This window comes from Diadema antillarum, unplaced genomic scaffold, assembly GCF_040938485.1.
Source record: "Diadema antillarum isolate AM-2024a unplaced genomic scaffold, OU_Dant_1.0 seq00000398_RagTag, whole genome shotgun sequence".
NCBI classification, from domain to species: domain Eukaryota; kingdom Metazoa; phylum Echinodermata; class Echinoidea; order Diadematoida; family Diadematidae; genus Diadema; species Diadema antillarum.
In genome coordinates this window covers 943,965-971,905 of record NW_027271389.1, presented here as the reverse complement: position 1 = coordinate 971,905, position 27,941 = coordinate 943,965, and the positions used below count along the sequence as shown (strand labels likewise).

The 27,941-nt window shown below is 39.3% G+C and overlaps 1 protein-coding gene across 1 annotated transcript; it reads left to right on the top strand.

The window, feature by feature from the left end:
• Nucleotides 1-1,081: 1,081 nt before the first annotated feature.
• On the top strand, nucleotides 1,082-27,941 carry LOC139732025 (WD repeat and FYVE domain-containing protein 2-like). Its single transcript, XM_071642901.1, has 11 exons — nucleotides 1,082-1,303; nucleotides 6,219-6,286; nucleotides 10,822-10,950; nucleotides 12,651-12,801; nucleotides 13,850-13,962; nucleotides 15,197-15,323; nucleotides 18,264-18,369; nucleotides 19,287-19,388; nucleotides 20,597-20,727; nucleotides 22,234-22,342; nucleotides 27,616-27,941. The coding sequence occupies exons 1-11, from the start codon at nucleotides 1,161-1,163 to the stop codon at nucleotides 27,643-27,645; spliced, it is 1,209 nt and encodes a 402-aa protein (XP_071499002.1). The 5' UTR covers nucleotides 1,082-1,160; the 3' UTR covers nucleotides 27,646-27,941.

The following is a 27,941-nucleotide window of genomic DNA, read 5'->3' as shown; positions in this document are numbered from 1 at the left end:
ATTCGATTACTTTTTGGCATGCCGGTATCAGAATCATGATTATTTCTACCTTGTACCTTGAACCTGGAAAAGGCATCACGAAAAGTTCGGCCAAGTGAGCGCATTGGCGTATCGGCGGTGCGCTTCCCTGCATTCAACGTAGAGGACCTTTTGTAACCTCTGAACCAATGTGTTGTTTTCAAATGACGTCATGGTCATGAGCCTCCTCTGCTCAGGCCCCTTGCATGCAACCAGAATAGGACGGGGAGACTGTGAACTTGTGTAGGCCTGACTGCACTCTACTGGCGTGTGAATTTGGCTTTGTGATGGATGTTTGCAGTTCATGTAACTTATGACTGTTCGTGTATCCTTTTTACGGTTGGTTTGTACCTGCCATTCGGTGGTACGAGTCAAGATACGAACTTACGTGCTGTAAATTTACGGACTTATCCCATCACACAGCTGAACACAGTTCGACTGTGGTCAAAAGTTGACAGAATCGGCCACTTGGACTGGTCACTAACGTCGTTAGATTCTAAAGCCTCTGCTGAACGTCAACGTTAGACTCTTAAAGAGGGGACGCCTACCGTGTAAGTTTGTGAATTGTATCGACAATCGTATGTATGGAATGCCCTGAAGTGCTGAACAAATACCGTAGCAGTCATAACAGAACTCGGACTACGGTACGGTAGTTCTTGTCTAACTCAACTCATGAACTGTAGTGTTAGGCCTAAGTCTGAATGAATCTAACTGCGACCAGCCCCAACGCTAAAGACAAGTGTAAAGCTCACTGTGTACGAGGAGCGCCCCAAGGTTGAGTCTGAAGCTGAATCTTGCTTCCCCGCACCCGAGGTTACTCCCCTCGACCAGTGCATGCAGGACCAGTCAATCAGTTGTTCGACCTGTCGCGGATGGACGACGGCTTCGAGCCTTTAGACATCTTTGCATAGCACATTTTAACATCGTCTCTGTGCTTCTTCAAAGTCAACCCCAAAACTGGAACAGATAAAAACTACTGCAAGCAGTGGCAAGGGACTAAGCAGGAGTCTAGTTCCTACGACAAGTACGGCCAAGTACCTCCTTGACCATTGTTGACCTTGGTACAACAGAGCAAAGCTAACTTTAACTAGAACTTAGAAGCGTCGCTAGTGAGGCAACAGACAGAGACTTTCGAGGCCGTAATGATGGCGGCAGAAGATCGTCCGAGAAGACTGAAAACTAGGAAGCCCGTTCTAATGAACAAGTTGGAAGGCTGCGGAGGACGAGTGAACAACGCTGTCATTATCCCCAAGGAAGATGGTGTGATAAGTATTAGTGAGGATAGGTGAGTCTTATTGGTTTCCATAGCAAATAGATCTACTTCCCATTTGTCTCTGGATAAGATTCAGAATTCTGTCTAAATTTGCTTTGTTGAATAGCATATTAAGGCTAAATTGATTTTAGCTGCACCAGTTACTCTGAACTTGCTTGTACACTAATGTTTTTCAAACATGTCATAGATCAGTCCGGGACGGTGAAACCCGCTCATGAGGCCTGCTACCCCGTACAAGCACTCCTCCGTGATCCGCCTCACGAGGCCTCCGGAGAGCCTCATGACGCCCCCAGGGAGAGAGACTGATGAAGATCCCTGTTCACTTTTTATTCATCTCACATCTGACATACAAATTGTATAAATTGTCGCAACTTTGCATGGTGATTTTTTGTTACACACACATGTCCACTATCCATGATGAAAAGAAGAAAAAATTATGTCTGTTTTTTTTTTTACAACAATCGAGTTTTAATCAACCGATGCACAGCGACCCATTGAAACACGGGTGCCAGTGGGTTCGCTCAATGCAAGGCTGCTGCCGCACCTAGCGGCCTGATCCGATTAGATATTTTCGGTGCTTTTTTCTGCGGCTCTCACCTCTACAAAAATTTGTAACGAGAAAAATAAAATCAGTACTAACCTGATCCTGTGCATATTATTCCAAATTACTATTCCACACTGATAGAGTAGGTGGGTACTCCAGTTTGTCAGCAAACTGATCACTTTGTAGGTATGACGGGTTCACTTTCTTCTCCAATTCCGCCGTCCGCTAACCTTTGGGCGCTTTTTCTGGAATCCCGCGACGCGACGTCACATCACATCACGCATCCAGCACATACAGACAGTGCGCAAGCTCGTTCTGAAAATGGATATCTCAAGGGACAAACTTGCATCCGGTTTCAGCTGCATAATTATATGCACTCAGGTCATGTTCTGTCCATGCAAGGGTTTTTTAGCTCACCTGAGCCTTCGTGAGCTATTGCGATCGCTCTTCGTCCGGCGTCCGTCGTGCGTCGTGCGTCGTGCGTAAACTTTTTACATTTTCATCTTCTTCTTCAGAACCCCATGACCGATTTTCACCAAACTTGGCAGGTAGCATCCCTAGGGGGATAGGATCTCAATTTGTTCAAATGGGCACCATGGCCCACCTGGGGGCCCCAGGGGGGGGGGGGGGGGCCAAACACCCCTAAAATTAAGGAATCTTTAAAAATCTTCTTCTCTAAAACCAGAAGTGATAGGGCTTAGTTAATACTATGAGTTAGTACATTGATGACTGTAGTTTCAAGTTTGTTCATGGGGGAATCAGGGGTGCCCCCCTTGGGACCCAGGGGAGGGGGGTTTGGAGGGGTCCTAATGGGGCCTAAATTGTACATTTTCATCTTCACTTTGAGATCCCCATGTCTGATTTTCACCAAACTTGGTAGGTAGCATCCCTAGGGGGATAGGATCTCAATTTACCTCAAATGGGCACCATGGCCCACCTGGGGGCCCCCAGGGGTCCCCAAACCCCCTAAAATTAAGGAATCTTTAAAAATCTTCTCTAGAACCAGAAGTGATAGGGCTTAGATAATACTATGAGTTAGTACATTGATGACTGTAGTTTCAAGTTTGTTCATGGGATTGGTGGAATCAGGGGTACCCCCCCCCCCCCCCCCCCCCCTTGGGACCCAGGAGAGGGGAGTGGGAAGGGTCCTAATGGGGCCTAAATTGTACATTTTCATCTTCACTTTGAGATCCCCATGTCTGATTTTCACCAAACTTAGCAGGTAGCATCCCTAGGGGGACAGCATCTCAATTACTTCAAATGGGCACCATGTCCCTCTTGGGGGCCCCTAGAGGCCCCTCCTCCCCCCCCCCCCCCCCCCACACACATTAAGGAATATTTAAAATCTTCTACTCTAGAACAAGAAATGATAAAGCAAAGTTAATAACATGAGTTTGTACATTGATGACTTTAGTTCCAAGTTTGTTTATTGCAGATCCAGGGCTGCCTGCCCTCCCCCCCCCCTCCCCCCCCCCCCCCCCACTCGCTGGAGTTGAGGGGAGGGGGGGAGGGTCCATATGCAGACCTAAGTTTTCAATGTTCTCAGGTAAGAATGTGCAAGAATGCATGGAAGGTGAAATTGCGATACTCAGGTGAGCGCGTGACCCCCGGGTCTCTTGTTTTTTAAATTATTTCTTTGCTTTCCATCATGTGAACAGCACATTTAAACCTGGCAGTAGCGAATTATGACTCATGTGACCACAAATCAGCAAAATGTAGGACTTTTTTTAGTTTGATTCTATAAAAAAAAACAAGAAAAAAGCAGCAACAAGAGAAAAGCAGATGAAAACTGCATTGAATCGCATGGGAACTGACAACCGACAGTGACAATGCTCAGGCACTGAGGAATCCAGCAGTGCATCTGTGACAGGGCTCTGCAGCGTGTGCAGAAGTTTTTAGTGATTTCGATAACTGATTGCAACTGATTGACAAATTGCCCTACTTTAGGTGCAGTCAGACTGGCAAAAGATCGAGATCTTTAAGATTTCGAAGTTTTGCCAGTGTGACCGCAAACTTCCTGCGAAACTTCCCGCGAAACTTCTCGATTTGTTTGCGGGCGGCGTCTTCGAAGCGCAAGGCCATTGTCATTTACAGATGTGCATTGTTACGTCACAGTCACTAGCCATCGGACGGCGCACTCTTTCTTGCGCGCGTACCAATGGCCCAAACTTCGCGATCTTAAACTTCTCGATCTTTTGCCAGTCTGACCGCGCCTATTGACATATAATAATATTTTACGTCGATGTAAGCTTGTAGGGCAATTGGTCAATCAGTTGCAATCAAAACATCTCGACGGAAGAATTTCATGAATTTGGAGTTTTAGTGATGCTCTCTTTTGTCAAAGCACCTGGGTATCACCTAAAGTTTGCATAAACTTCTTGGCGCTGCCAAACATGACTTCAAAGGAGAGCAGACGTTCTTTCTCCTTCTAAAATACCTCCTTGGAATAACACTGTGGCAAACTCTTGCACTTGCTTAAATCGTTCAGAGGTGCTGAAAGCCACCATACCCTGATAGTTCATGAGCGTGATTTCCTAAAATTTGCATCCTTCAATGTTAGATGACAAAGATTGAATTACTTTCCAAAGGCCTGAGTAACATTACACTGTATCTACTGAAATTCAGAGCTAGGATACATGAGAATATTATCAATTTGTTAATATTTATCTAAATATCAACAAGTGTGTGTGTGTGTTTTTTTTTTAATATAATCATAATTGTGTACATGGCTTCTTCGAGAAACCCTGCAAATTTGAAAATTTATGATAGCAAGGAATATTTTCATTTCAGTTCTGTGAAGAGTGGCCCACATCAGTATTATCGGTAGTCACCATGAATACTGATTAGATCTAGACTTCAATCTATTTTTACAAATTGCACTTTTGGGCTTTCTAGTGCATGGTACAACTGTGCATACAACTACTTGTGCAACCATGACACCGAGTTCTAAGGTATTATGGCATGTCTGGCATGTGCACCAAGGCAAAAGAATGTATACCTTCATATAACATTCTAGTATATAAAAAAAGTTATGCTTGGTATTTTTTGTTTTGGCGTATACCTGTATACAGCTATTCGCATTTACAAATTTTCATAGTAAAACAAAGTATTACCATGAAGGCTTTGTTTAGAGAAACAATCAGAATGTCTGATGATATGATAATGTTCATTAGTGTTTGTCATTTTCGACCAATTTCACACAGATTTTTTATTTTTTTATTTTTTTAAAAAATATCCACTGCTTTAACACCACTTTTATTGAAAACAATATGAAGTTGTAGCATACATTGTCATCGCGCTTTGGCAGTGCAGCGCCCAAAGGGCATCATGTAAGGCATGGCTGGACACTAACTTTTTTGTTTGGTGGCCCGATGGGGCCACCAAAATCCTAAATTTCAAATTTTTGGTGGCCCGAGAGAAAAATTTGGTGTCCCGAAAAAAACCCCCAATAAAAAACGTTAAAAGTCCTTTTTTTATGAGTCAAATATTCAAGTTTTATGATAGTAAGAATTAGAAGTTGGACATATCTACTCATAAATAAACTTCAACAAACTTGCAACACTCACTCTCAGGCACTCATTCAGTCCTTTTCATCCATCCTTTAAACAAATCTAACTGCTAATTTCCGGCGCAAAAAGTTACAAATTTATCGACATACTTTTCAAAAAATTTTGGTGGCCCGAGGCGGGCCACCAAATTTGCCCTTTTTTGAAATTTGGTGGCCCGACTTTCATTTTTGGTTGCCCCGGGCCACCGGGTCACCGTTAGTGTCGAGCCCTGTATAAGGTTTTCACTGACGTTAAACTGGTCATTTATTAATTTATAAGTTCTGTCAATGGTTGTTTAGAATTCTGTGGATTATTTCTTGTGTTATTTTGATTGATTTTTAACATAACATGAGAGTTACAATGTAGATGTACAGTTGCCAGTGGTATTTTGTCAGACATTTGCAGATCTCCCAACCATTCTGACTTCGGAGGAAAGAATCTGAATTTTGACCATTTCCAGCTCTTGTTTCATGAAGAGTTTCCTATTTTCCTTGACAATTTGCTCTTTCTTTCTTACTGCTAAGACAAATCATCCCTATTTTTCAGTCAGAAAGGTTGGGAGGTCTGCATAATGTATCATGTCTACCACATGGTATTGTTGTCCAGTATTGTCTGCGATGTAAGATGTACATCAATAGCAAGTCCCAATGACTTTGCGAAAAATTAGACTTGATGAATATATGGTTTATACAGTAGTAGTGCAGAATGCAAGTCTTTATAGCATTATGATACCATTTATTTTATAGGCAATTCCTTGACATTGTGATTGATCAATGTGTGCCTTGTCCTTAATGCCCGATTTCAACCCAAATGGTGATTTGTGTCTTTTTAACAGAACAATTCGAGTGTGGCTCAAGAGGGACTCTGGCATGTATTGGCCAAGCATCTGCCACTCACTACCAAGTAAGTTTACATTCTTAACAGTAATTGGAGTGATGAAACTGAGGGCCTTTTCACACGTATCACGTTGCTTAATTAGAAACTTAATTTGCAACTTGTTTCTAATTAAGTTTCAAAATCACCGCTCGTTCACACGCAGGAAGACACTTCGCGGATTCTACAGTTTTGAGTTTCAGAGCGAGGAGGGGAGGCTTGGCTTCTTTCGAAGTTCCTGTCAATCACTCTTGTAGCCTGTGTAGTAGCGCTGGTTTTCTCCGGAAGTGGTTGAAGGGTCACGTAAGCTCCGCGCCAAAAAACTTAATTTGAAGTCAATCACGTTCAGACGCTACTTTCGTAAAACTGTTTTGGCAAAACTTAATTCAAAAACACCTCCGAACTGTGTTTTGAAACTTAATTGTTAAATTAAGTTTCAAAACACCCTTAGATGCGATCCCAGTTTCCATTCACATGGCAAATTTGCTTCATTAGAAAATTGATTTGCCATTGCTTAATTAGAAAATTAATTCATATTCAGCAAATTTGGTAATGTTTTTTACTTTAATTTACTGTTACTGCTATTACAAAATTTTGATGTACTGTAAAAGTGGATGTTTTCGCGCGACTAATTTTTCGCGCGTGGCCATGTCAGAAGACTTTCGCGTGTTTTTAATTCCGCGGAATCAAGACATCAAGTACTGGAACATATGGCATCCAAAAATATTCGCATGCTTTTATTTTCGCGCTAGCTTCTCGTTGCGCGAAATGCGTGAAAATTTCAACACCGCAAAAATTTCCACTTTTACAGTATATTGTTTAACAAAAGAAAAACGACCGGTCCCAAGAACTTCGTTATAATGGGAGTGCACTGTAATCGTATGCTGCTGGTATAATTCACTATTTTTATATAGATAATGCACAGAGCAGGCACTAATGGTAGTATGTTTGCCTTATACACTATTGTCCTAACCAAAATGTAGAAGTGTGTATGCACAGGTCTGCCTTACTTTCTGTGCAGTTGAACATTCATACAAGTACATAACAGGTAAGGTCCCATTCATAGTACATTGTGTAACTTCAGTGTGAACAGTGAGTCTTTCAGTACAATGTAATTACCTCACACAAGCAGGGAAGTGGGTTTGTATCACCTTTAAAAAGGAAAGCGAGAGCTATAAAACAGAGAACTTTGTATCACATATTCAGCGTCACTAACCTTCAGACATCAAACCTTGTTATGACTTGTACTGTACCCTTTGGTTTTGGAACCTCTAAACAGTCAGTATAGTAACTGAGAACCACAGGGCATCAGTGTGCATGATTATTTTAGATTTCATACAATTGTACATAGTACATTCTTGTGGGTGTGTATTTAGAGACAAAGTGCAGAAGAATGCCCACTGCAATAAATTTTACAATTTTCTTTTGGTAATTTGACTTGATCCTCTTGCCGTGTATGAGAGTTAGTGATAAGAACCAGAGGAAATGAGAAACCACTGACTTAGTACCCCAAATACCATTGATTGTTTGTAAAATGTGACATTCTTTTTGAGAGCAGAGAAAGTGTAAGTGAAAGAAGTTGATTTCAGGCAATACATTAAATTTCCTAATCAGTTTTGTAGCTACACATATTCTGCTCCAGTTTCCTGTAATGAATGGTTTATTAGAGTGAAATCAAATTGACATAATGGTCGAGGTTTTTTTTTACAATCAGACCTGAAATAGGTTAGCTGTAAATGATGCTTCAAAGTTTCACATGAATGTCCTTTCTTTTTTGTGATAATCAACAAGAGAAACATTCATCCTGTGCATTTACTTTTTGTTATTAATTCACAGCAGCCTACCAGTGTTAATGCTTAAAGGGAAAATGGTATTAGTTTGCTTCATTATTGACCAGAAACTTCAATTTGAAACCAATATTGAGAGAGTTGTGAGTTCATGGCATACATGTATCACCTCTGGTAAATTTGATGAGTTGTTTGACTACTAATCATGCTGTAAAAGACATATAAAGCTGAAAAATTCTTGAACTTCATTATTGTAGGCCAATGTGGAAATAGCAACAATTCTGTTTGTCTTGGTGAATGTTTCTCTTTCCTCTACCAAGTCAACTCAAACTCTTGTAATTGCTCACAACGAGGTCACAAAACCAATTTTGTATCATTTTGTTTTCAAATCATAATTTTGTGAGTGTTTATGAGGTTGTAGATGTCTATGAGTGGATTGAAACTCACTCCTGGCAGCATAAAAGTACGGAATACATGGTTTTAATTACTGCAGAAAATTTCATGGGTTTCACTTTCTCTTTGTAATCTGTGGCAATAAAATTCAACAACTACAAGCACATCTATGTATTTCACACACAAACACAAACACAAACACAAAAAACTAAATTTATTCTTCATTTTGCTTTGCCACAAATCATGTGACTTTTCATTAGACTTATTTGCCAGACAGACTTGTTACTTTGAACTCTGGCATAACATAATTTTTGCCAGATAATGGCTTCTCATTTTGTTGTCACGCAAAGTGCTGTTAGCAGGGTGATATGTGTTTTGTGATTAGACCTCGCGTCAGGGAAAGACCCAACACAAAGCACTCTGAGAGCGCAGACCTTTGCCAAGCAGAGCTCATTTCCACCGATGATCTTGCTCTTCCACAGAGATCAGTGATTTCCACCCATAGTACTAGTATGCATGCTGAAAAATTGCCCAATTTCCCAATATAGAAGCCTTTGTTACGTCATAAACTTTAAGCTGCACGGCGCGCCTTACCCTAACAGAAACCAGAGCACGCACTTTAGTGCGCGTATAAAAACCTCAAAAATGCCCAGCTTGAACTCCCAAGTTCATTGACCCTGCTTGCCAAAATATGAAAAATCCTTCATAAAATCCATAAAAATTTCCGGATCACTACAGAAATTTAGTCATCTGTTCCTTGTGTCATTCTCAACCTTTCCTGCAAGTTTCATCTAAATCCGTACACAAATTTTTGAGTTATTTTGCACACAGACAAACAGACAAACAAACAAACGGTAATGAAAACATAACCTCCTCCCTTGGCGGAGGTAATAAATGTGAATGTGAGTACTGGTACTGTAAGTACTCAGCAAAACCAATCCCATGACCCTCATGTGATATGATTATACATGTTGGATAGCATACAAGTACGAACTTAAAGGGGCATACGTTGTAGTCCCGGTAGTGTAGATGGCGCTGTTGATGATACTGCCGATCACCGTTAGCATTGATACGAAGATTACCGAAGTAGAGCTGTCATCAAGAGTAAAGTGCGTAGGTGTTGCTAAGTAACGTTGCCTTTGTTGTCTTCTCTGCGCATCGCGCAGTCTGTAGTAATGCCAGGGTGCGTGCATATGTGCTTGTTATTATGACATCACAAAAGAAGTTTGCTAAAGCTGTCATCCCCCTCAGCCGAATCATGAGCCGAACTGTGATCAGACCACTGACTACAGTGAATCGGCCTTCTTCGGACTCGGGAAAGTGGGCCAAAGCGTAAGCGCCAAAGAGAAGTCGATAGCGTAGGTCTCTATAGGAAACTTGCGCCGTGCGCCCGCGTACGCATTTGACTAAAACACGGGGACCGTGCACCTTTAAATCAAGATGTATTGACTTTAAAGGAAACCCAAACCCAAAGAGAAATGTGGATTGAGTGAAAGCAGCAACATTAGTAGAACATGTATATCAGTGAACGTTTGAGGAAAATCGGACAATCGATGCAAAAGTTAAGAATTATTAAAGTTTTTGTGTTGGAACCACTGGATGAGGAGACTACCGGTACTTGAGTGTATAACATCATGTGTGGACAATTATAAAGAAAATATAAGGAAAATTAAACATGATTTAACTTTTCTAGCATAATGAAAAAGCACTTGACTCACCACTTTCAGAAAGCAGGGGGAATACTTACTACCCTTGTACTGTAAGTTGCATGTCAGTATCAAGTTGATGGAATTTGTAATTTTCATGAAAAATGATTTTTTTGTGGAATTCCCTTTATATTTTCTTTATATTGTTGTCCACACATGACGTCATGATCTCTAGTAGTCTCCTCATCCAGCAGTTCCAACACCAAAACTCAAAAAATTCATAACTTTTGCATCGATTGTCCGATTTTCCTCAAACTTTCACTGATGTGTTCTACTAATGTTGCTGCTTTCACTCAATCCACATTTCTCTTTGGGGTTTGCAGAGCAAATTATGTGATGCACAGAATGGCGTACATTCTTTGAAAATCGCCAACAAAATTTGTTATTTTTGTGTAAGAAATTTCATCAAATTTACAAAAATGCTCTAGGCATATCTGAATTAAAAAATGCCTTCCTCTTGCACCATTCACCATATCAGTACTCAACCTAATCATGTACGCTCACAGTTTGTAAACTTTCTCTTGGTGTGCCAGATGGTAACAAAAAAGGACATTTTTAATGCTGATTAAACCAGAATTCATTTTCATACAGAATGCTTCAAAGTGGATACCGTATGTCACGTTGCTTACTATAGTTTTCTTTCATTTTTGTTTGTTTGCTTGCTTTTTCCATGTCATAGGCCCAGCCACTTCCATGGAGTTCAGTAGTGAGACACGACGAATCTTCGTCGGGCAGGACAATGGCGTCATCTCCGAATTCTCCCTGTCTGAGGACTACAATAGACTTCTCTTTAGAAGAGATTACTCTGGTATGGTACTCCAAAGAGATCCAGGCACAAATGTCTGACTCTATACACTGTAACATTATAAAGATTGTCCAGTTGTGAATGCTCTAGGCATAGGAACTCTATATATAACATATCATTTGTACAGGGATGTGTACATTTTGTACATTGGTGCAAAATGCTATTGGCACATGGTACATCAAAATTTCAATCTTAACCTGTTGAGGACAGATTGATTTTGCTACAACACGCATTTCCCATAGACACCTGCCCAAGTACAGTTGTATACTCGGGACTTGTCTTCAGTGGGTTAAAACTGTATTATTTGATTTATGAAAGCATGTGCCCTTTGTAAAGAAATATCTGTTAACTAGATGTGACCGTGCACCTCAAAACGAACATAAAGTCGCACACACTGATTTTGCGTGAGGACTGAAAATAAGTGAAATGGGTCAACCTAGCCGAACTTGACTTTTTCATATTTTCTGAAAGAGCGGGTCTTCTTTTACATTATGCTAAAATTTGGTATCATAAAACGGGCAGGAAAGTGTGTTTTTTTAGCAGTTTATCTCAAACATTTTTGGTAGAATAGTGTGAATAGGTGTGTCTTTAGAATCCCTTTTTCATTTCTGAAAAACCTTGTCCACACTCTTCACTTTCAACTCTAATAACTTTTGAAAGGATAGTGCTACTGCTTTGAAAGTTGGCATTAATTATGGACAGAATGTGTTAATAAGACATGCTTTATTTCTGTGTAATCTGATAATCCCTTCATTGTTGTTACTCTGGTGGTTTACTTCCTGTTTTTTGTCCCATTCATCGCACAGCCAGCACGGTTTGGTAAAGATTAAGCGCTTGAATAGACACTGTACTTCAGAGCCTCTTTTCTCAGTTCACACTTTTCCTGAGTTTGTGCTTTCTTTCCAATATATAGATAGGTTAGGAGAGTCCATTTGATTTGAGTTATACATCATTTTAAAGCTTAAAGTCTGCTCTTTCAGAATATGGTCTTAACTAAAAATTCATGTCTGGCGACTTTTTGTTTGTTTGGAGGTGCAGGATCACATATACAATACTTAAGTGTGTATCAGATACAGGTTACCTATATGCACACTCTCGCATTACGTGAATGCATATCTGGTAGTGGTTTCATTCTTGATCCTGTCTTGAATTGTATAATCAAGTGATGAATGAAGTGCATTGAGTTGCCTAGTAGATGTTATAAATGACCATCTGTTAACAGGAGAAACTCACATTTCATAGTATCAGTAGGTAATGAATACAGTTATCAAAAGATATCATGTGTTCAGGGTATTGGGTATTTACTGTGCATACTGTATGAAGGACCACTGGTTCATTGTTTGTGTGAATCAGAGCTACATGTATATTCTTTTAGATCAAATAGACCTGTTTCTCACTCGTATGGCAAGCCTTTAGATACAGAACATGGAAATACTTCTGAATTTAAAGGTAATTTGAGCTTGGACACTTGCCTGTTTAGTACTGAATACCATCTTTTGACAAGACTTGATAAAGGATAATAAATAAGTGAAACAAAACCAGATGAAGAGTGTCTCTGATCGTCACATGTGGTTAAAATATGGGTGACCTAAAAATAGAATGACCCCCCCCCCAAAAAAAAAAAAAAAAAAATTTTACTCAGAGTACGTTAACCTTTCATGTTTATAAAACATATATGACAATTCTTTTCTTGTGTGTGGCAGCACATTCCAACATGGTCACAGGCATTGTGTTCTCGCTGATTGCCGAGTTCGTGCTGAGTGTGGGGCGTGACAAGTTCTTCCAGTGGCACTGCAGCGAGACGGGGCGGCGACTCGGCGGCTTCCGACTGGAGGCCTGGGGCACGGCAATTCAGTATCCTCTGAGATCCAAGGACTCCAATATTGCATGGTCAAACAGTGACCGTCTCTTGGTCTACCATGTCATGACATATGATACTGTGGTCTTATTATCAATTTGTAGCTACGGTTGATACCTGTATGATGGCTTTGACTCATATCTGACAACCGATATATTTGCAAGCCAAGATCACCTTCACTTGAGGTTGTGCTTTGTGATGACTTAATTTCCTGAAAGTGTGACATTGTTTTCTGGTTCACACCTTAGAGGCTTATTTGTTGATTTACCCTTTAAATTCAGATTGGTAAAGATCTGTAACTTGAGTACTGAGGTGACCCAAAGACAACTCTGAAGTGAGTTTAAAAGTTTACGGTCTTCGAGAACAACATTTAGGTCTTGATATTCTATCCAGGTATTCAAAGGGGAAAAAAAAGAAAGAAACAGAGCACACAATGCGTTTTGTGTGGATTTGTTCAAGACAGATCCCATAATTGTAGTGTTTTGGCAGCAGTTGTTCAGTAAAAGCATATAATGCAATCAACTGGACTAGTGTATAGGGTCAGTGTAGGAAGTACTTTAATGTTTTCCTCTCTTCATTCCAGACAAATCGCCAAGATGTACTATGATAGACCTATTTTGGGAATAGATGCGAGATGGTGGAGTCATACCAGCGACATTTTTAGTTTGAGATCTGCCATTTTACTATGAATTCCCTCACTTTGATACTTACACTGTAATTCTCTCTTACCAGTATTCTTTTCATGTATTGTGCCATGTTCCTGAATTTGCACATACAGTAGGTTGTCTTGATTTGTCTATTGATCTTGGAGCACACATCTTGAAGTTACCATTTGATGAATAGGGATGGTGTGATTTTCAGTTCCTCAGAATGGCAATTAGAATGCCCTTGTCCAAATTTATGCAGTATGTCTGCCTGACATAACGGTCAAGTTTTGGACAGAATTAACGGAATGGTCAAAAAAAGGCTTGACAGCATTTAGCCTTATGTGTGTGGGCCTCTGAAGGGTCAGCCTTCCTTAACTTGGCGATATCTGAAATAAAGGTTTGATGAAGACTCCCGGCATGCGTTTGTGGCCGACTACTCTGGCCAGATCACCGTACTGAGAGTTGGAGACAACGACCACCAGGTCATCACCACTCTACAAGGGCATTCAGGTACAGAAGGCTTTTACTGTCTGTTCCGAGAGGCGTAACTTAAAGGGAATGTACAGTCCTGGTTGAGGTGAGGATTCAGCTTGTAACATTTTGCGAGATATTTAGAAACCACTCCATGAAATGTGAAAGAGTGCACAATTATAAGGGGAATTAAAAGTTTATTTGATGAAAATTGGTTTTGAAATGACTGAGATATATCTAAAAACAAGGAAAAACAAAGAGATCGTATAAAAATCGTGGCCTGTCAATTTTACTACGGTTGCTTTTTTTTATATCTCAGCCATTTCAAGGCCAATTTTCATCAAATAAATGTGGAATCCGTCTTGAAATTACATGCTCTTTCATATTTCATAAGAAGTTTCTCATTATCTCACTGAAAAATGTTGTAAACCTGAATCCTCACCTGAACCAGTACTGTACAGTCCCTTTAAAGGGGGAAATTCCCCCTGAAAATCAGCTTGTGTGAATAGAAGCAGAAAAGAATCAGAAGAATACAACAGTGAAAATTTGAGCAAACTCTTATGGAAACTAGGTACGATTTTTTTTTTTTAAGTCTTGATCAGTCAAGCCTAAATTGGCAACTCTGTGATGCGGCATGTGATGAGCTCACTTTCTGTCTGTTCTGTGCATATAATTCCCTAAAATCTCTTTTTTCCTTATTGATGATGGAATATAAACAATATATGAAAAATGTATAATCTTATAGTGCAGAGCAGATGGGGGATGAGCTCATGTATGGCAACACAGAATTGCCAATTTGTTTTTGATTGATCACAACTTCAAGGCAATCTTAACTACCCAGTTTTCATCAGAATTTGGTTAAACTTTCACTGCCTGTTCCTCTAGTTTTCCTGCTTATATTCATACAAACAAATTTCCAGGGTGGACTTCCCCTTGAAATTACAGCTACCTGTAATTCTCCCCTCCTCTTCTTTCAAAAGTGATGGATTTTTGGCTTTGTGAATTGCAGATTTGTCAATTTGATTCGGAGATGGCTGTCTTCCTTAGCACTAGTCATTCATCATTCCTAAATAACTAAGCTTTGATTATCCTTGGTGATCAGGGATTTGCCCTGCAGTGTTGTTCTAACACAAACTTTTGTTTTTGTTGTTGAGAAAGCTACTACGCCATGAAAAATAACAAGGCAATTTACATGCATAAGTGTGTGTGCAACGTATTTCTTCATTTGTTGCGTTGAAGTACAATGTGTTTCGGTCTCGCTTATCATCTGCAGGCAGCATCAGATGCCTAACATGGGACAGAGAAAAGAAGCTCCTCTTTTCCGGCAGCTTTGACCAGTCAATAATAGCCTGGGACATTGGCGGACGGAAAGGGACAGCGTATGAGCTGCAGGGACATCTGTAAGTGACTGAATGTTTGTTTGTTTGTTTGTTTGTTTTTTAATCTTTTGCTGTGCTGTTCAGCAGTGGCTTGAATGCTTTGTAGACTCTTTTTTTTTTGTATAAGAAGTGTTGTCAGTGTGTTGAAGACATCAATTCAGAGATGTTGCTTTTCTTTCCTTATGCTTTTTTTAAAGGCACTGTTCAAGCTTTTTATGGGTTTGTGTGGCATATCACTTGGAGGTATTTATCAAGGCAGATGTGACTGTACATTTCCCAAGATAGCTCTGAATCTGTAGCATGGAATGAAATTCTAATGGCAAGTGATGTGTACATGTACATGAGAGTTGAAGTCGGGTTGTTGAGTTGATTTACGCTGCGTGAGAAGACATACTGCTTGCCATTTCATGTTTTAATCATATTCAAATCCTGAAACTGCTCTTTGGAAATGAGCGTTTTATAATTGTTCTTTTCCGTCAGTATCCTATAACTTGTGTCATTGTGTGTATGCAGTGTTGTTTGTATAGTAGTGTGCGTTCTTCACATAGTTTTCTTTTTACCCATTGTGTATGTTATATGAGACTTATTCATTTACCTGTATCTGAATAAAAAAGTGAAATGAACTCTTCTTCAACAATGATTGGAACCCCCTCTCCCTCCACTACCACCACCAACAGAAATGTAAACCTTGGCCTTTCACCTTAACTTCTCTTATCTTAGTTAACAGCACCTGAGTAAGCTTTATAGCTTGCTGTCCCAGTCATGCGACGTAGTTGCTGACTCATTCGTCGCTACATGTGATAATCTCGCTGACGTGTAGGAATGTTTCAAGAAGACTCTTTGTTTGGTCCTTGTGTGATTGTTTATGTTACCACGAAGACAAAATTGATGTCTAGTCAGGTTTCCTGTGATTTTTTTTTTTTTTTTTTAGTTTGTGTGTATGAATACTTTTTAACATGTGCCCTCCTATTGAATCTGCTGTTTTCAAGCAATACGGCTTTTAAAGGACAAACCCACCCAAATATTATGTGGATTGAGTGAATGCACCAATATTAGTGCAGAATTCAACATATTTTCATACTCATACAATGGAATTAATCTTTTTTTTTTTAGTAATTCAAGGAAAGAACACTATACTTGCCTCTTTCAGAAAGCAGGTGGAACAATATTACCCTACAATATGTGTCAGTTACATTTATCATAAAAAGTGAAATTTTGTGAATTGTATTGTTATATTTTCATTGTATCATTGCCCTGCAGTGATATCCCAAAGTGATGTATGGGTAGTCTTGTCAGCCAGTCATGGCGGCACTTAAACTTAAACAAATTCATAATCTTTGAAAGGATTTTCTGATTTTCCTCAATCTTCACTCATGCCTTCTACTAACATTGCTACATTTACTAAATCCAAACATACCTGTATTTGAACAAACTTGTCCTTTGATATTTCAGCCGTCTCTGCAAGCCACCATTTTGCAAGCCTTAACCCGTTGAGGACGAGTCCCGAGTATACTTGTGCAGTGGTCTATGGGAAATGCGTGTTGTAACAAAATCAGTCCGTCCTCAACGGGTTAAAACAGTGCATCAGTTTTGTGGTTTTGTTCTGCAGTTTTGATAAATTGCAGCCCAGAAGGCCAAATCAAAGGAGTAATTACATGAACGAGTCACCAATGTGCTCAGCATGCATATAAGGAATCTATACCACTTAACATTTGTAATTGTTCTGTCATACATAAAACATTATGCAATTTAATCTATCATGCATGTAACTATAAAAGCTGCTTTTGTAGTCCAGTGAAATATTGCCAGTAATGGCTGCTTCCACCCATGGAATAATTTTGAAATGAAAGCTTTACTGTGTGATGATCAGGTGAATGTGACTGTTCTAGCTCCCCTTTCATCATTTTAGTATCATAGCTGTGTATTTCAAAGAGACAATGCTACATTTGTACTATAGAATTGCAACTCTCCCCATCACATATAACTGTCAACACTAAAAAGGTGGCAGTGCTATCTCATTTCTGTAACAATGTGCCAACAACACTGTGTGAGCTCTTTCTGATTATACACAAAGAACATGGGACACTTTATCTGGTAAGAATGATAATAAGGACCTTAAAGGGATCGTACAGTTTTGGTTGAGACCTAATTTCAGGTTTCTAGCATTTTTTGGTGAGATAATGAGAAACCTTTTATGAAATATGAAAGAGCATGTAACTCTATGAGGAATTCAATGTTTATTTGATGAAAATTGGTTTTGAAATGGCTGAGATATCCAAAAAAGAGTGATTCTAAAAAAGTGTGGGACCCACACTTTATTACGATCGCTTTGTTTTACTTTCTTTTTGGATGTTTCAGTAATTCCATACCCGATTTTCATGAAATAAACTTTGAATTCCTCTTAAAATGGAATGCTCTGTACTACATCATAAGTGTTTTCTTGCTATCTCGAAAAAGTTGAAAGCCCAATTCTCATCTCCACCAATGCTGTACCATCCCTCTAAAAGTGCCTTAAACACTATGGCTTTAGTGCCAACTTTTAAAACACCCTTTACGACGACTTGTTCTCTTTCTCCAAACTACATTGTAGATTTTCTCAGCAATTGTTACATGTGTATACAGATAGAAATATCTAGTTATGATATTTGAAAAAGCATTTCTCTCGTGAAGTTATAGTCATGATAAAAAGAGAAAAATTAGGTGGAGTTACGGCATATCATATGCTCTGCCCATGCCTGACGCACAGTAATTGAACATTACGGGAAGTGCACAAATGAACACAGAAAGTATGGCCCAGCTAGACCTCCACTTGTTGCACGTGGGTGCGTAAGATCACTGCATTCATTTGCACATACAGTGTACAGACCCGACCAGTAGGGACAAAATTTTTACATTTATACGCGATTGGAAGAATGTACCACTGTACTTTCTGTTTTGTTTGTTTGTTTGTTTTTTGTACAGAGGTAAAGTGGATGCGATCTGCTACTGCGGGCGTAGCAGGCACCTGATATCTGGAGGCGATGATGCCAGGATTGTAGTCTGGGACATGGATGAGAGAAGGAAAGAGGTAGGATCCCCTTTCGTCTGTGGAATACAGACACTTTGTACAACGCAGTGCAGTTGTTTCCCTTTCAGTAAAAAACAAAAAACAAAAAGCAAAACAAAACAAAACAAAACAAAACAAAGAAAAGAAAAGAACCAGATAGAAACACAAGCAACTCCTGTTTCCTTTTTTCCTTTTTTTTTTCTCACCCAGCCGGTTTCTTTTTCTTTCTTTTTTTTTTGTGGAAAGGATGTACTAATGTGCCTTGTCTACCGGTATTTAAAAACCTGAATTTTACTTCTTTGTGAATCAATGGCTGAGTCTCCAAAATTTGGTTATCTAATTGTGATTTAGCATGACCTGTTGGGGTATGATTTCATGCTTATTCCACACAAGAAATACTCATTGCCAGATGTACAGTGTATGCATGTTTTGCTATTAAAATCTTGTGCAGCAAGTTTTAGAGGGCAGTTATACTACGACTGAGCTAAAAACAAGAAATCCTCACAAAGCAAAAATGTCCAGCATATCGAGTTTTATTTTCAAGCACATGTAATGCCATGATTAAAGATGCTTGTTGCCAGTTTGACTTGGTTTGTGGTACAGTCAAACCTGCTTTAGTGACCACCTGTTTGTAAAGACCACCAGTATATTAGGAGAGAGAAAGAGATCTGCTTTTTGTAATGTCAAAGTGGAAATTTTCGCACAAGTAATTTTTCATGCTTGGCAGGGTAAGATAAATTTTATGTGTTTTTTCATTTCTTGAAATCAAAACAGTAGATCGTAAATGTGGTACTTGTGACAAGCAAAAATATTTACATGTCTTTATTTTCATGCTAGTTGCTGGTCACACCAAATGTGCAAGAAATTCCACTCTGCGTATAATATATGCTTTTGCAGTGTCCTAGTTGCATGACATCAATTTTTGTCAAATGATACAGACTCCCGACTGGCACGAGAGTGATGTGTGTGAAAAGTGCGGTGATCCCTTCTTCTGGAACTTCAAGGAGATGTGGGAAAAGAAGACAATTGGGGTCAGACAGGTAAAAGAGAAAACTCTTCTTTCACTCTTTATTCACTCATCCATCCATCCAACCATCTATCGACTCATTTATTTATTCATTTGTGCATTCATTCATTCATCCATTTATTCATCCATTTATTCATCTATTCATTCATTCACTCATTCACTCATTCACTCATTCATTCATTCATTCACTCATTCATTCATTCACTCACCCACTAATTCATTCTTTCATTCATTCATTCATTTTTTCATTCATTCATTCGTTCGTTCATCCGTCCATCCATCCATCCATTCATCTATCCATCCATCCATCCATCCATCCATCCATTCATTCATTCATTCATTCATTCATTCATTCATTCCTATCAAAGATTTGTCATATTTCCGTCCAAGTCTTGAGGTTTCATGTGCAATGGACTTTGGACATTACCATGTCACAGTGGCAATGTCAAAAAAAAAGAAAGACCAAAACAATGGCAATGACAGGTTGCAGTTTTGTGTGAAGAGTTACTGTACAATTAGCATTGTTCTTTTTATTCAATGGATTGAAGGTTTTGTAGTGCCTTAGAATAATGGATGTTCCGTTCCATTTTTTTTTTTATTGTGTTGAGGTTTTTATTGTGAAGCATGTGAGTCTTTGTCATAGGATATTAGGGAGACCTCTATGAAGCTAGATAAAGTTTGATTCTCCAGGAAATTGTGAAGCCCTTGTCTAGTGAGTAAACTGCAATAGTGTTTGTTCTAACCAGAGTAAAAAGTGATATCACACACTGAGTATGACCTTGTAGTTAGTGACTGGGTACGAATAGGAAAAGCTCTATTTTCTCTTTGTAGCACAGAAGGCATTTCACTTTGAAGGGAATACTGTAAAAATAGAAACATTGGCAGCATTAAACTTTGATAAATTAAATTCGAGGGCCTTTTTCGCAGCATGTTTTGCAAATAACTGAGCATGAAAGAATTAAGAGTATACTACATATACTGGATTGTGTAGACAAAAACTTTAGCCTGCATTTTACTTATTTTGTGAATCGTGGCTCCTTGCAAAATTCACAAGAGTTTCATGCATGTGAAAATTTCTGGTTTTTACAGTAAGCGCAGTACAGTGTACAAATGTAGGTATAATGGTGTAATCTATGGTGTAGCTTACCAGCTGAAAGCAGTAAACACGTGCCCTATTCAGCTACCAACGTGTGAATTTCCTCTCCTCTCTATATCTGACAGCACCACTGCAGGAAGTGTGGCAGAGCTCTGTGCAATGACTGCAGCATGGGCCGGTCCACATTGCCAGCACTGGGCTTCGAGTTCGAGGTCAGAGTGTGTGAGGAATGCCTGTCGGAAATCACAGACGAAGAGTGAGTTGGCCCTGTCAACCATGTCTCTGTGTGTGTGTGTGTGTGTGTGTGTGTGTGTTTGTTGTTTTTTTTTGGGGGGGGGGAGGTGGGGGAGGAAGGGGATTGAAGAAAAATTAGCCTAGAAAAATGTTGAATTATCAACATTGTTGAAAATTTTACCGCAGTGTTGTGTATCTCACTATTTAAAGTGGAAACAAAGTTCTGGTGAGGTTGCGAGAACCCATCTTGTACCATTTCATATCTGCTTGCAATATATTGAAAGAGGATCCAGGTTAATTCGGTCTCAGGGACAACTTGGCCCTATTTCAGACAATTGAATTTACAACATGCAGTTCGTGATTGCCATATTCTATACTTAGGTGCACGCTCACTTTGTATGCGCGCCATAGAGGTTCTTTGATGCGCGCGTTGGATCAACTCCGCCCATAACTGCGACCAGCCAGAACGCGAAGCGCTCCCAAAGTACAACACTATACAATCCAGAGGGACAACTCAGCCCCGCTGTCAAAGCGAGGCCGAGTTGTCCCGAGTCTGAGTTGGCCTGACCCCAATCAGGTAAGTTCTCAGATGCAAGCCTTTTTGCTTAAAATTGCGCATTTTCGTCATTACCCTACGAATATCTTGTTATTACAGCATTATTCCTCACATTTCTTAGGCATATGTGTACATTTTGGAGGGAAATTTGACAATTTTACTGGCGGACCAGATCTATGTTTTGCCTTTAATGTGAAGTTTGGCATTTGATGTTCAAGTATCTCATTGTGTGTGACCTGTTACGACAATGTTCCTGTCAAGTCACATGCATTGAAAAAAGTGTAAATTTGGTGAATTTTTTAGTTGACTTTGATGTATTGAAACTGCAGATTCCATCTTTTTTAAAGTCAATTGTATTGAAAAAAGTGTAAATTAGGGGATTTGAGTGGACTTTGATCTATGTTAAAGTAGCGAAACTTCAGATTCCATATTTTTTCTTCTAAATTGTTGATTTAGGCAGCATGCTATAAAGAAATTAAAGACCAGTGTTTTGAGTATTTTTATAAGGTTGTTTGTATCTTGAACATCAGTGAAAGTGAATATGAGTGCACTCTGTATATTTTGCTATCAGTGTCATATATACGCTGTCATTTGGGAAATTCTGATGTTCGTATAGCATGCGATTACCATTGTGATGAACCATTTTTCTGGGACAAATATACAAAGGAAAAACAAAAACAAAAACAGCTTAAGACAAAGAGTACGTTGATCAAAGTCACCGTGTCTAGAATCTCCAGCTGTAATGAAGTTTGTGTGTATTTTGCTCTAGTCATTGTGTTGTTATGGGTTCAGAATGAGAAATTGATGTCGTGCATTCAGTACATTATGTTTGTGAAATTGTTGTGGGTAATGGTAATGCAATACGATTGCAGTGTTGGTGCGGGTGTGGTGTGGGAACTTGCTTGGGAATAAAATGTATGTTTGGAATTGGTCTGGAAGAGAAACGTATCCTCTCCTGCTTTGATTTGACAGTCGAGCCCCGATGGCGTCGTTTCATGAGGCCAAGCACAACATCATCTCAATGCACATCGACGAAGTCAAAGCGCAGCTGGTGACGACGGGCGCTGACAAAATCATCAAGGTAATTTATTATCTTTCTTCAGTTCAGATTACTCATTTATTGGCAAGATTTGAATGATTCATTAAGGCCATCACATGGCATTTTACTGTATGTGCCTGAATTGCAAATGCAAGATACACCAGAGAAATGAAGTACTGTAAAAGTGGATATTTTCGCGCGACTAATTTTTCGCTCTCGGCCAGGTGAGAAGAGTTTTGCGGGTTTTTAATTCCGTGGAATCAAGACATCAATTACTGGAACGTATGGCAAGCAAATATGTTCGCATGCTTTTATTTTCGCGCTAGTTTCTGGTTGCGCAAGATGCGTGAAAATTTCAACACCGCAAAAAATTCCACTTTTACAGTATTGAAGAATATGGTATGTGGGCGTGAGAAAAGAGACATTTGAAATGACAAATGATACATAGACATCAGAAAGCTCACTTCGGGGCATATGTGAAAGGAAACAGAGAAAGCCATATACTGTGAATGTTGAATATTTCCTGGTGTGAAAATCTTCATGAATTCCGAACTTGGCTAAATTAGCACGGGTACATTATTGTAAGAAGATTGAACGCTTTGGGAGCATTATAGAATATGTGCAGAAATACTCTTATCCAAACTATTACATACCTTTATGCAAAGATTACTGAAAAATGTCTCGCAGAAAAAAAGAGAAATCAATTTATGATGAAATTGTTACATTTACAGTAGCATGATTTAACCCTAATCAGGCTGGGGGGGGGCAGAATCCGCCCCCCCTCGACGTTTCGCCCAATATCTTCGCAGCGCGATAAGCTCCCGCCGTGATGTTTCATGACTTTTTTCTTTCAAGTATCGCGCAACTTTTGAGACCAAAATAGTTGCGCCCGCTTGTACCGTTTTGACGCGACGCCCGTTCGAAAAAAATTTGTCAAACCCAAAATTGCTCCAAAACGTGATTTTGTGTACAAATTCAATGCAAATTGTGTTTTTTCAATTAATTCACATAAAAATCCATATCTTGACTTAGAATGGACGAAATTAATTTATTTTAGCATAATAAAGCTTCGAAAAATGTCTGTGATAAATTTTGGCCAAAAAAAAAAAACAAAAACAAAAGGTCAAAAAACGAAAACAAAAGGTCGAAAAACAAGGAAATACATAAGAAATTCAAAAAACAATCAAATACATAAGAAATTAATTTCGATACAGATTTTTTTTTATCCTATGTCTCAGGAGAATGATACAAGAAACATTTTTTAAAAGAAATTAGCTTAATTAGAGCATTAATAAGTGATTTAGAGCCCAATATTGATTTCATGCATAAATTGCAATAATTAATTAATATAAAATATAAGAAAAATTTTTCGGAGAAAGCAACCATACATTTTGATAGTATACGTCACGGGCGTCACGTGTGCCGATTTTCGGTGCGATCATGCGTTCCATAGGCGAGATCTGAAGATATAGCATAGCCAAAAAAAGCCCAGCCTGATTAGGGTTAACCCTAACTAGGCCGGGCTATTTAGGTAGTTGATAGAGCCATCGACCGCGCGATCGCAACGAAAATTGGCACACACATTGCCGATGATGTAATCTAAAATACCATGAAGTTTTTTTTTTTTAAATCATCATTTATGCTAAATTATGCTAATTTATGCATGATGATGCATAAAATCAGACTATTTGGTATAAATCACAAAATAAAGCTCAAAACAGGCACATTTTTTGTGTAAATATTCTTTTTAGTGACCTTAGCAAATGTAATGAAAAAAATTGTGATATCATTAAAAAATTCTTAAGTATTTTATTGTTTTTTGGAATTTCATATGTATTTCCCTGTTTTTCGACTTTATGTTTTTCATTGTTTTTTCTGTGAAATTTGTCCGCGACATCGCTCCGAACAAGAAAATATGTTATTCATTGATTTTAATCAATAAAACACCAAAATAATCATGCTTTTATGAAATTTGCCTGTAAGCACAGTTTGCAGTGAAATTGTACACGAATCAACGTTTTTGAGCAATTTTTGGTCTGACATGCATGTACATATTTATGCGTAACTTCCGAACCGCGTGCCCGGGCATTGCAAATTTGGTGTCAAAAGATGCGGGAGACTCGAAAGAAAAAAGTCATGAAACGTCGCGGCGATAGCTTTTTGCGATTGTGATACATCGCACGGAACGTCGAGGGGGGGCCTCCGAGGCCCCCCCCCCCCCCCCCCCCCCCCCCCCGGCCTAGTTAGGGTTTTAAGATATAATGTGCAGATAAGGAACAATAATTATAGAGTCTTAATATGTCATATTTAAGAAGAGAAAAAGGAGGCATTTTATATCAACAATCGATTGCAAAGTTGGACACCAGTTGTCTAGGGTGCAGCATACAATGTTTGGCATGGAGGTACATGTCAAGGTGACAGAGCATTTGCTCCTGCGACAACTTCTGTTATCTCATTTTCTCTAGGACATAGGGTCTCGGTAAAGGTTGTGATAGGGTTTAAGGTTTATTTTGATGTGAGGATTGGGATTAGGGTAAGGGTTGTGCTTGTGGGTAGAATTTATGTTTGGCTTTGATAGTGTGCAGATATTTCATGGGTGCAATTGTTGCAGGAGCAAATGTCATGGAACCGCAGTGTAAGTTATCCCATCGTCACAATAGCATGAATGTAGAGAAGAAACTTTTTTTATACTGAAGGGGGGAGGGGGCAGTGTGGATCTGATGATGGCAACTTTGTTAACTTGAGGGATACCAAGTCTCGGGGCAATGCTGCATTTACATCATGTTCCCGGCAACTACGACAGCCACATTTCAGGCCTCTGTAGACAAAACGGGATGGACGTGAAACAACGCGGTGCAACAAGATAAGCATACAGTTGAACCTCTCTTATCCGGCCTCCCTTTATCCAGAACTCTCTATTATACGGACGCAATCTCGCCGTGATTTTTTTTTTAAATAATTACAGGAGGAAAGGGGGATTCCCAACTCCTTGAGAACTCCTACACAAACACACATGAATTACATTTTACTTCCAACATGATTAACATACATTACATGAATTTCCTTCCAAATTGGTTACCTTCAGACATTTTAACGTCCCCAAACATCCCCAAATGTAACAATGAAAATGTTGCAGTATACACATTACTACATGTGGTACTGCAATGGGCTACATCAGTACATGTATGTGTATTTACAAAGCATTGAGTCTCCCGTATCCGGCCAAATCCCTTATCCGGATGAGCCCCGGTCCCGACTTGTCCGGATACGAGAGGTTCAACTGTAAGTGACAGACCGTGATTGCCGTGGATGCCATGTCAGATTTTAAACTGTCAAAAAATTTGCCACGGCAGTCCCGGTGCTAATGAGGAATCTTATATGCCGTGATAAAATGGGGTGCACGCAATGAAACATGACGGCATATAATAGGCCATAACAAAAACTTTGAAGCGGTCTGTAGCAGGACGCTACGGAAAACATTGATAGTCTAGCCTGAGCAGACGCAGTGAGAACAGTGTCTGATAGCTATATTATGTTTACCTGGGCGAGACTGGAACAAACAAGACTAGAATGCGAAGGGGGAAAAACATGAGAATGTCTCATCTGCCTGTGGCGCACTACGTTTCAGGCAAATTGGGCTTCCGTGGCCGCCGGGAATACAGTGTAAATGCAGCTTAAAGGACAAGTTCACCTTCATAAACATAAGGATTGAGAGAATGCAACAATAATAGTAGAACACATCAGTGAAAGTTTGAGGAAAATTGGACAATCGATGCAAAAGTTATGAATTTTTAAAATTTTTATGTTGGAACCGCTGGATGAGGAGACTACTACAGCTTGTGAGTCATATGCGTACAACAGTATAAAGAAAATATAAAAGAAAATTCAACATATTTTCACTTTTTTCGCATAATAAAAGAGCACTTGACTTGCCTCTTTCTAAAGGCGGGAGGAATAATATTACCCATAACATTTGTCGATAACGAGTCAGGGGAATGTGTACTTTTGTCAAAAGATGGAATTTAGTGAAATTCTCTTTATATTTTCCTTATACAGTATTCATCGCATAATCGGGCATCTGATAATCGGGAACCTCGCTTAAATGACATACGCTTCCCAGAAACATTTCCAATGCACGTTATTTTCACTGGATAATCGGGCGGGGACCTCTGATAAACGGGCCAATTTTTCTTCAAGAGATCTTTGATTTTGTTGATACATGTATTTAAAAAACATGCCTCGCTCACACAACTCAGGCTGTGTACGTTGTTTAATCTCAGTCATACACTTTGAGGGCAAAGTCCAAATTCCTCGTCTCTGAGTGTTTCAACTTTCAATACACTGTGATCTGTGCGTACGTCACAATCTTCCTCAGTTGTGAATGAGCTAGAGGGTTGCGCCGAGGGGTAGCGTGGTAGTGTATTCATGCACACGTGTGTGTGTGTATGTGTGTGTGCACTACATGTACATGTCGTATGCCGTTAGTGTATGGTGAATGCTCATCGCGAAATCGGGCACTCGCTTAAAGGGGCCGTGTTTGCTACTCCCAACCTGTCCCGATTATGCGATGAATACTGTATTGTTGTACGCATGTGACATCTAAGTTATACATACACTGCAGTAGTCTTCTCATCCAGCGGGTACTGCACAAAAACTTCAAAAATTCATAACTTTTGAACGGATTGTCTGATTTTCCTCAAACTTTCACTGATTTGTTCTACTAATATTGCTACATTCTCTCAATCCTTATGTTTATGAAGGTGAACTTGTCCTTTAAAGAGACATTCCAGACGATTTTCATAATTTCACATCATGTAGTTCATAAATCGAAAACTATATGTATAGGTTTGTGGAATTGTGGTTCTTGAGCAGAGAAACAATACTTTGAAAAATCTTAAACAAATTACTCTGAACAAGGATGATGACATAGGAGGTTCACATATTTCAGAAATGTAGCAGTGTAATTTCATTACAATACCGCTTGCTTGCGAGTTCACCTGTGTATAATCTATGCATGCCTTCTTCTTTTGTTCTGCTTCCTTGAGCCCCAACTCATGCATTCTTATGGTGACTCTGCCATGTCATCATCCTTGTTCATTGCAATTTGTTCTAAATTTTGAAAATATTCTTATTATTCATCCCAATTATCACAAATTCTGAAACTCTGTCGTCAATAAAACTAATTTATAGTTGTTCAAATGTAAAAATCTGAAAATCATCCGGAGGTCTCCTTTAAGTAAGCATGCAGTGCACTTTTCCTCCAGCCTTTGACCGTATTTATTCTCTTTTTGTATCTTTGTTATGTCTCGCGATAGCTCTGGGATATCTCATCGATCATATCCTGAAGGATTGGGCGGAAATGGCGAGAATGGGTGAAACTCTGTCAACGCTTCGAGCACCCCGCCACTGCTATGGCATCTGCAATGATCATACAAGGGATGTGGTTACAATTAACACAAGGACTTTGCATTCTCCGTGCATACACTGTATCTCTTCATAGATTCTGTGCTTGTCACTCAAGTAATGTGGAAATATATATATATAGATATCGTTATTATTTTTTTCTGATGTAAATAATTATGATATAACGTGATTTCGGCACACCTGTTGCAAACGACTTCCATACGTCCCTGGCTTCATG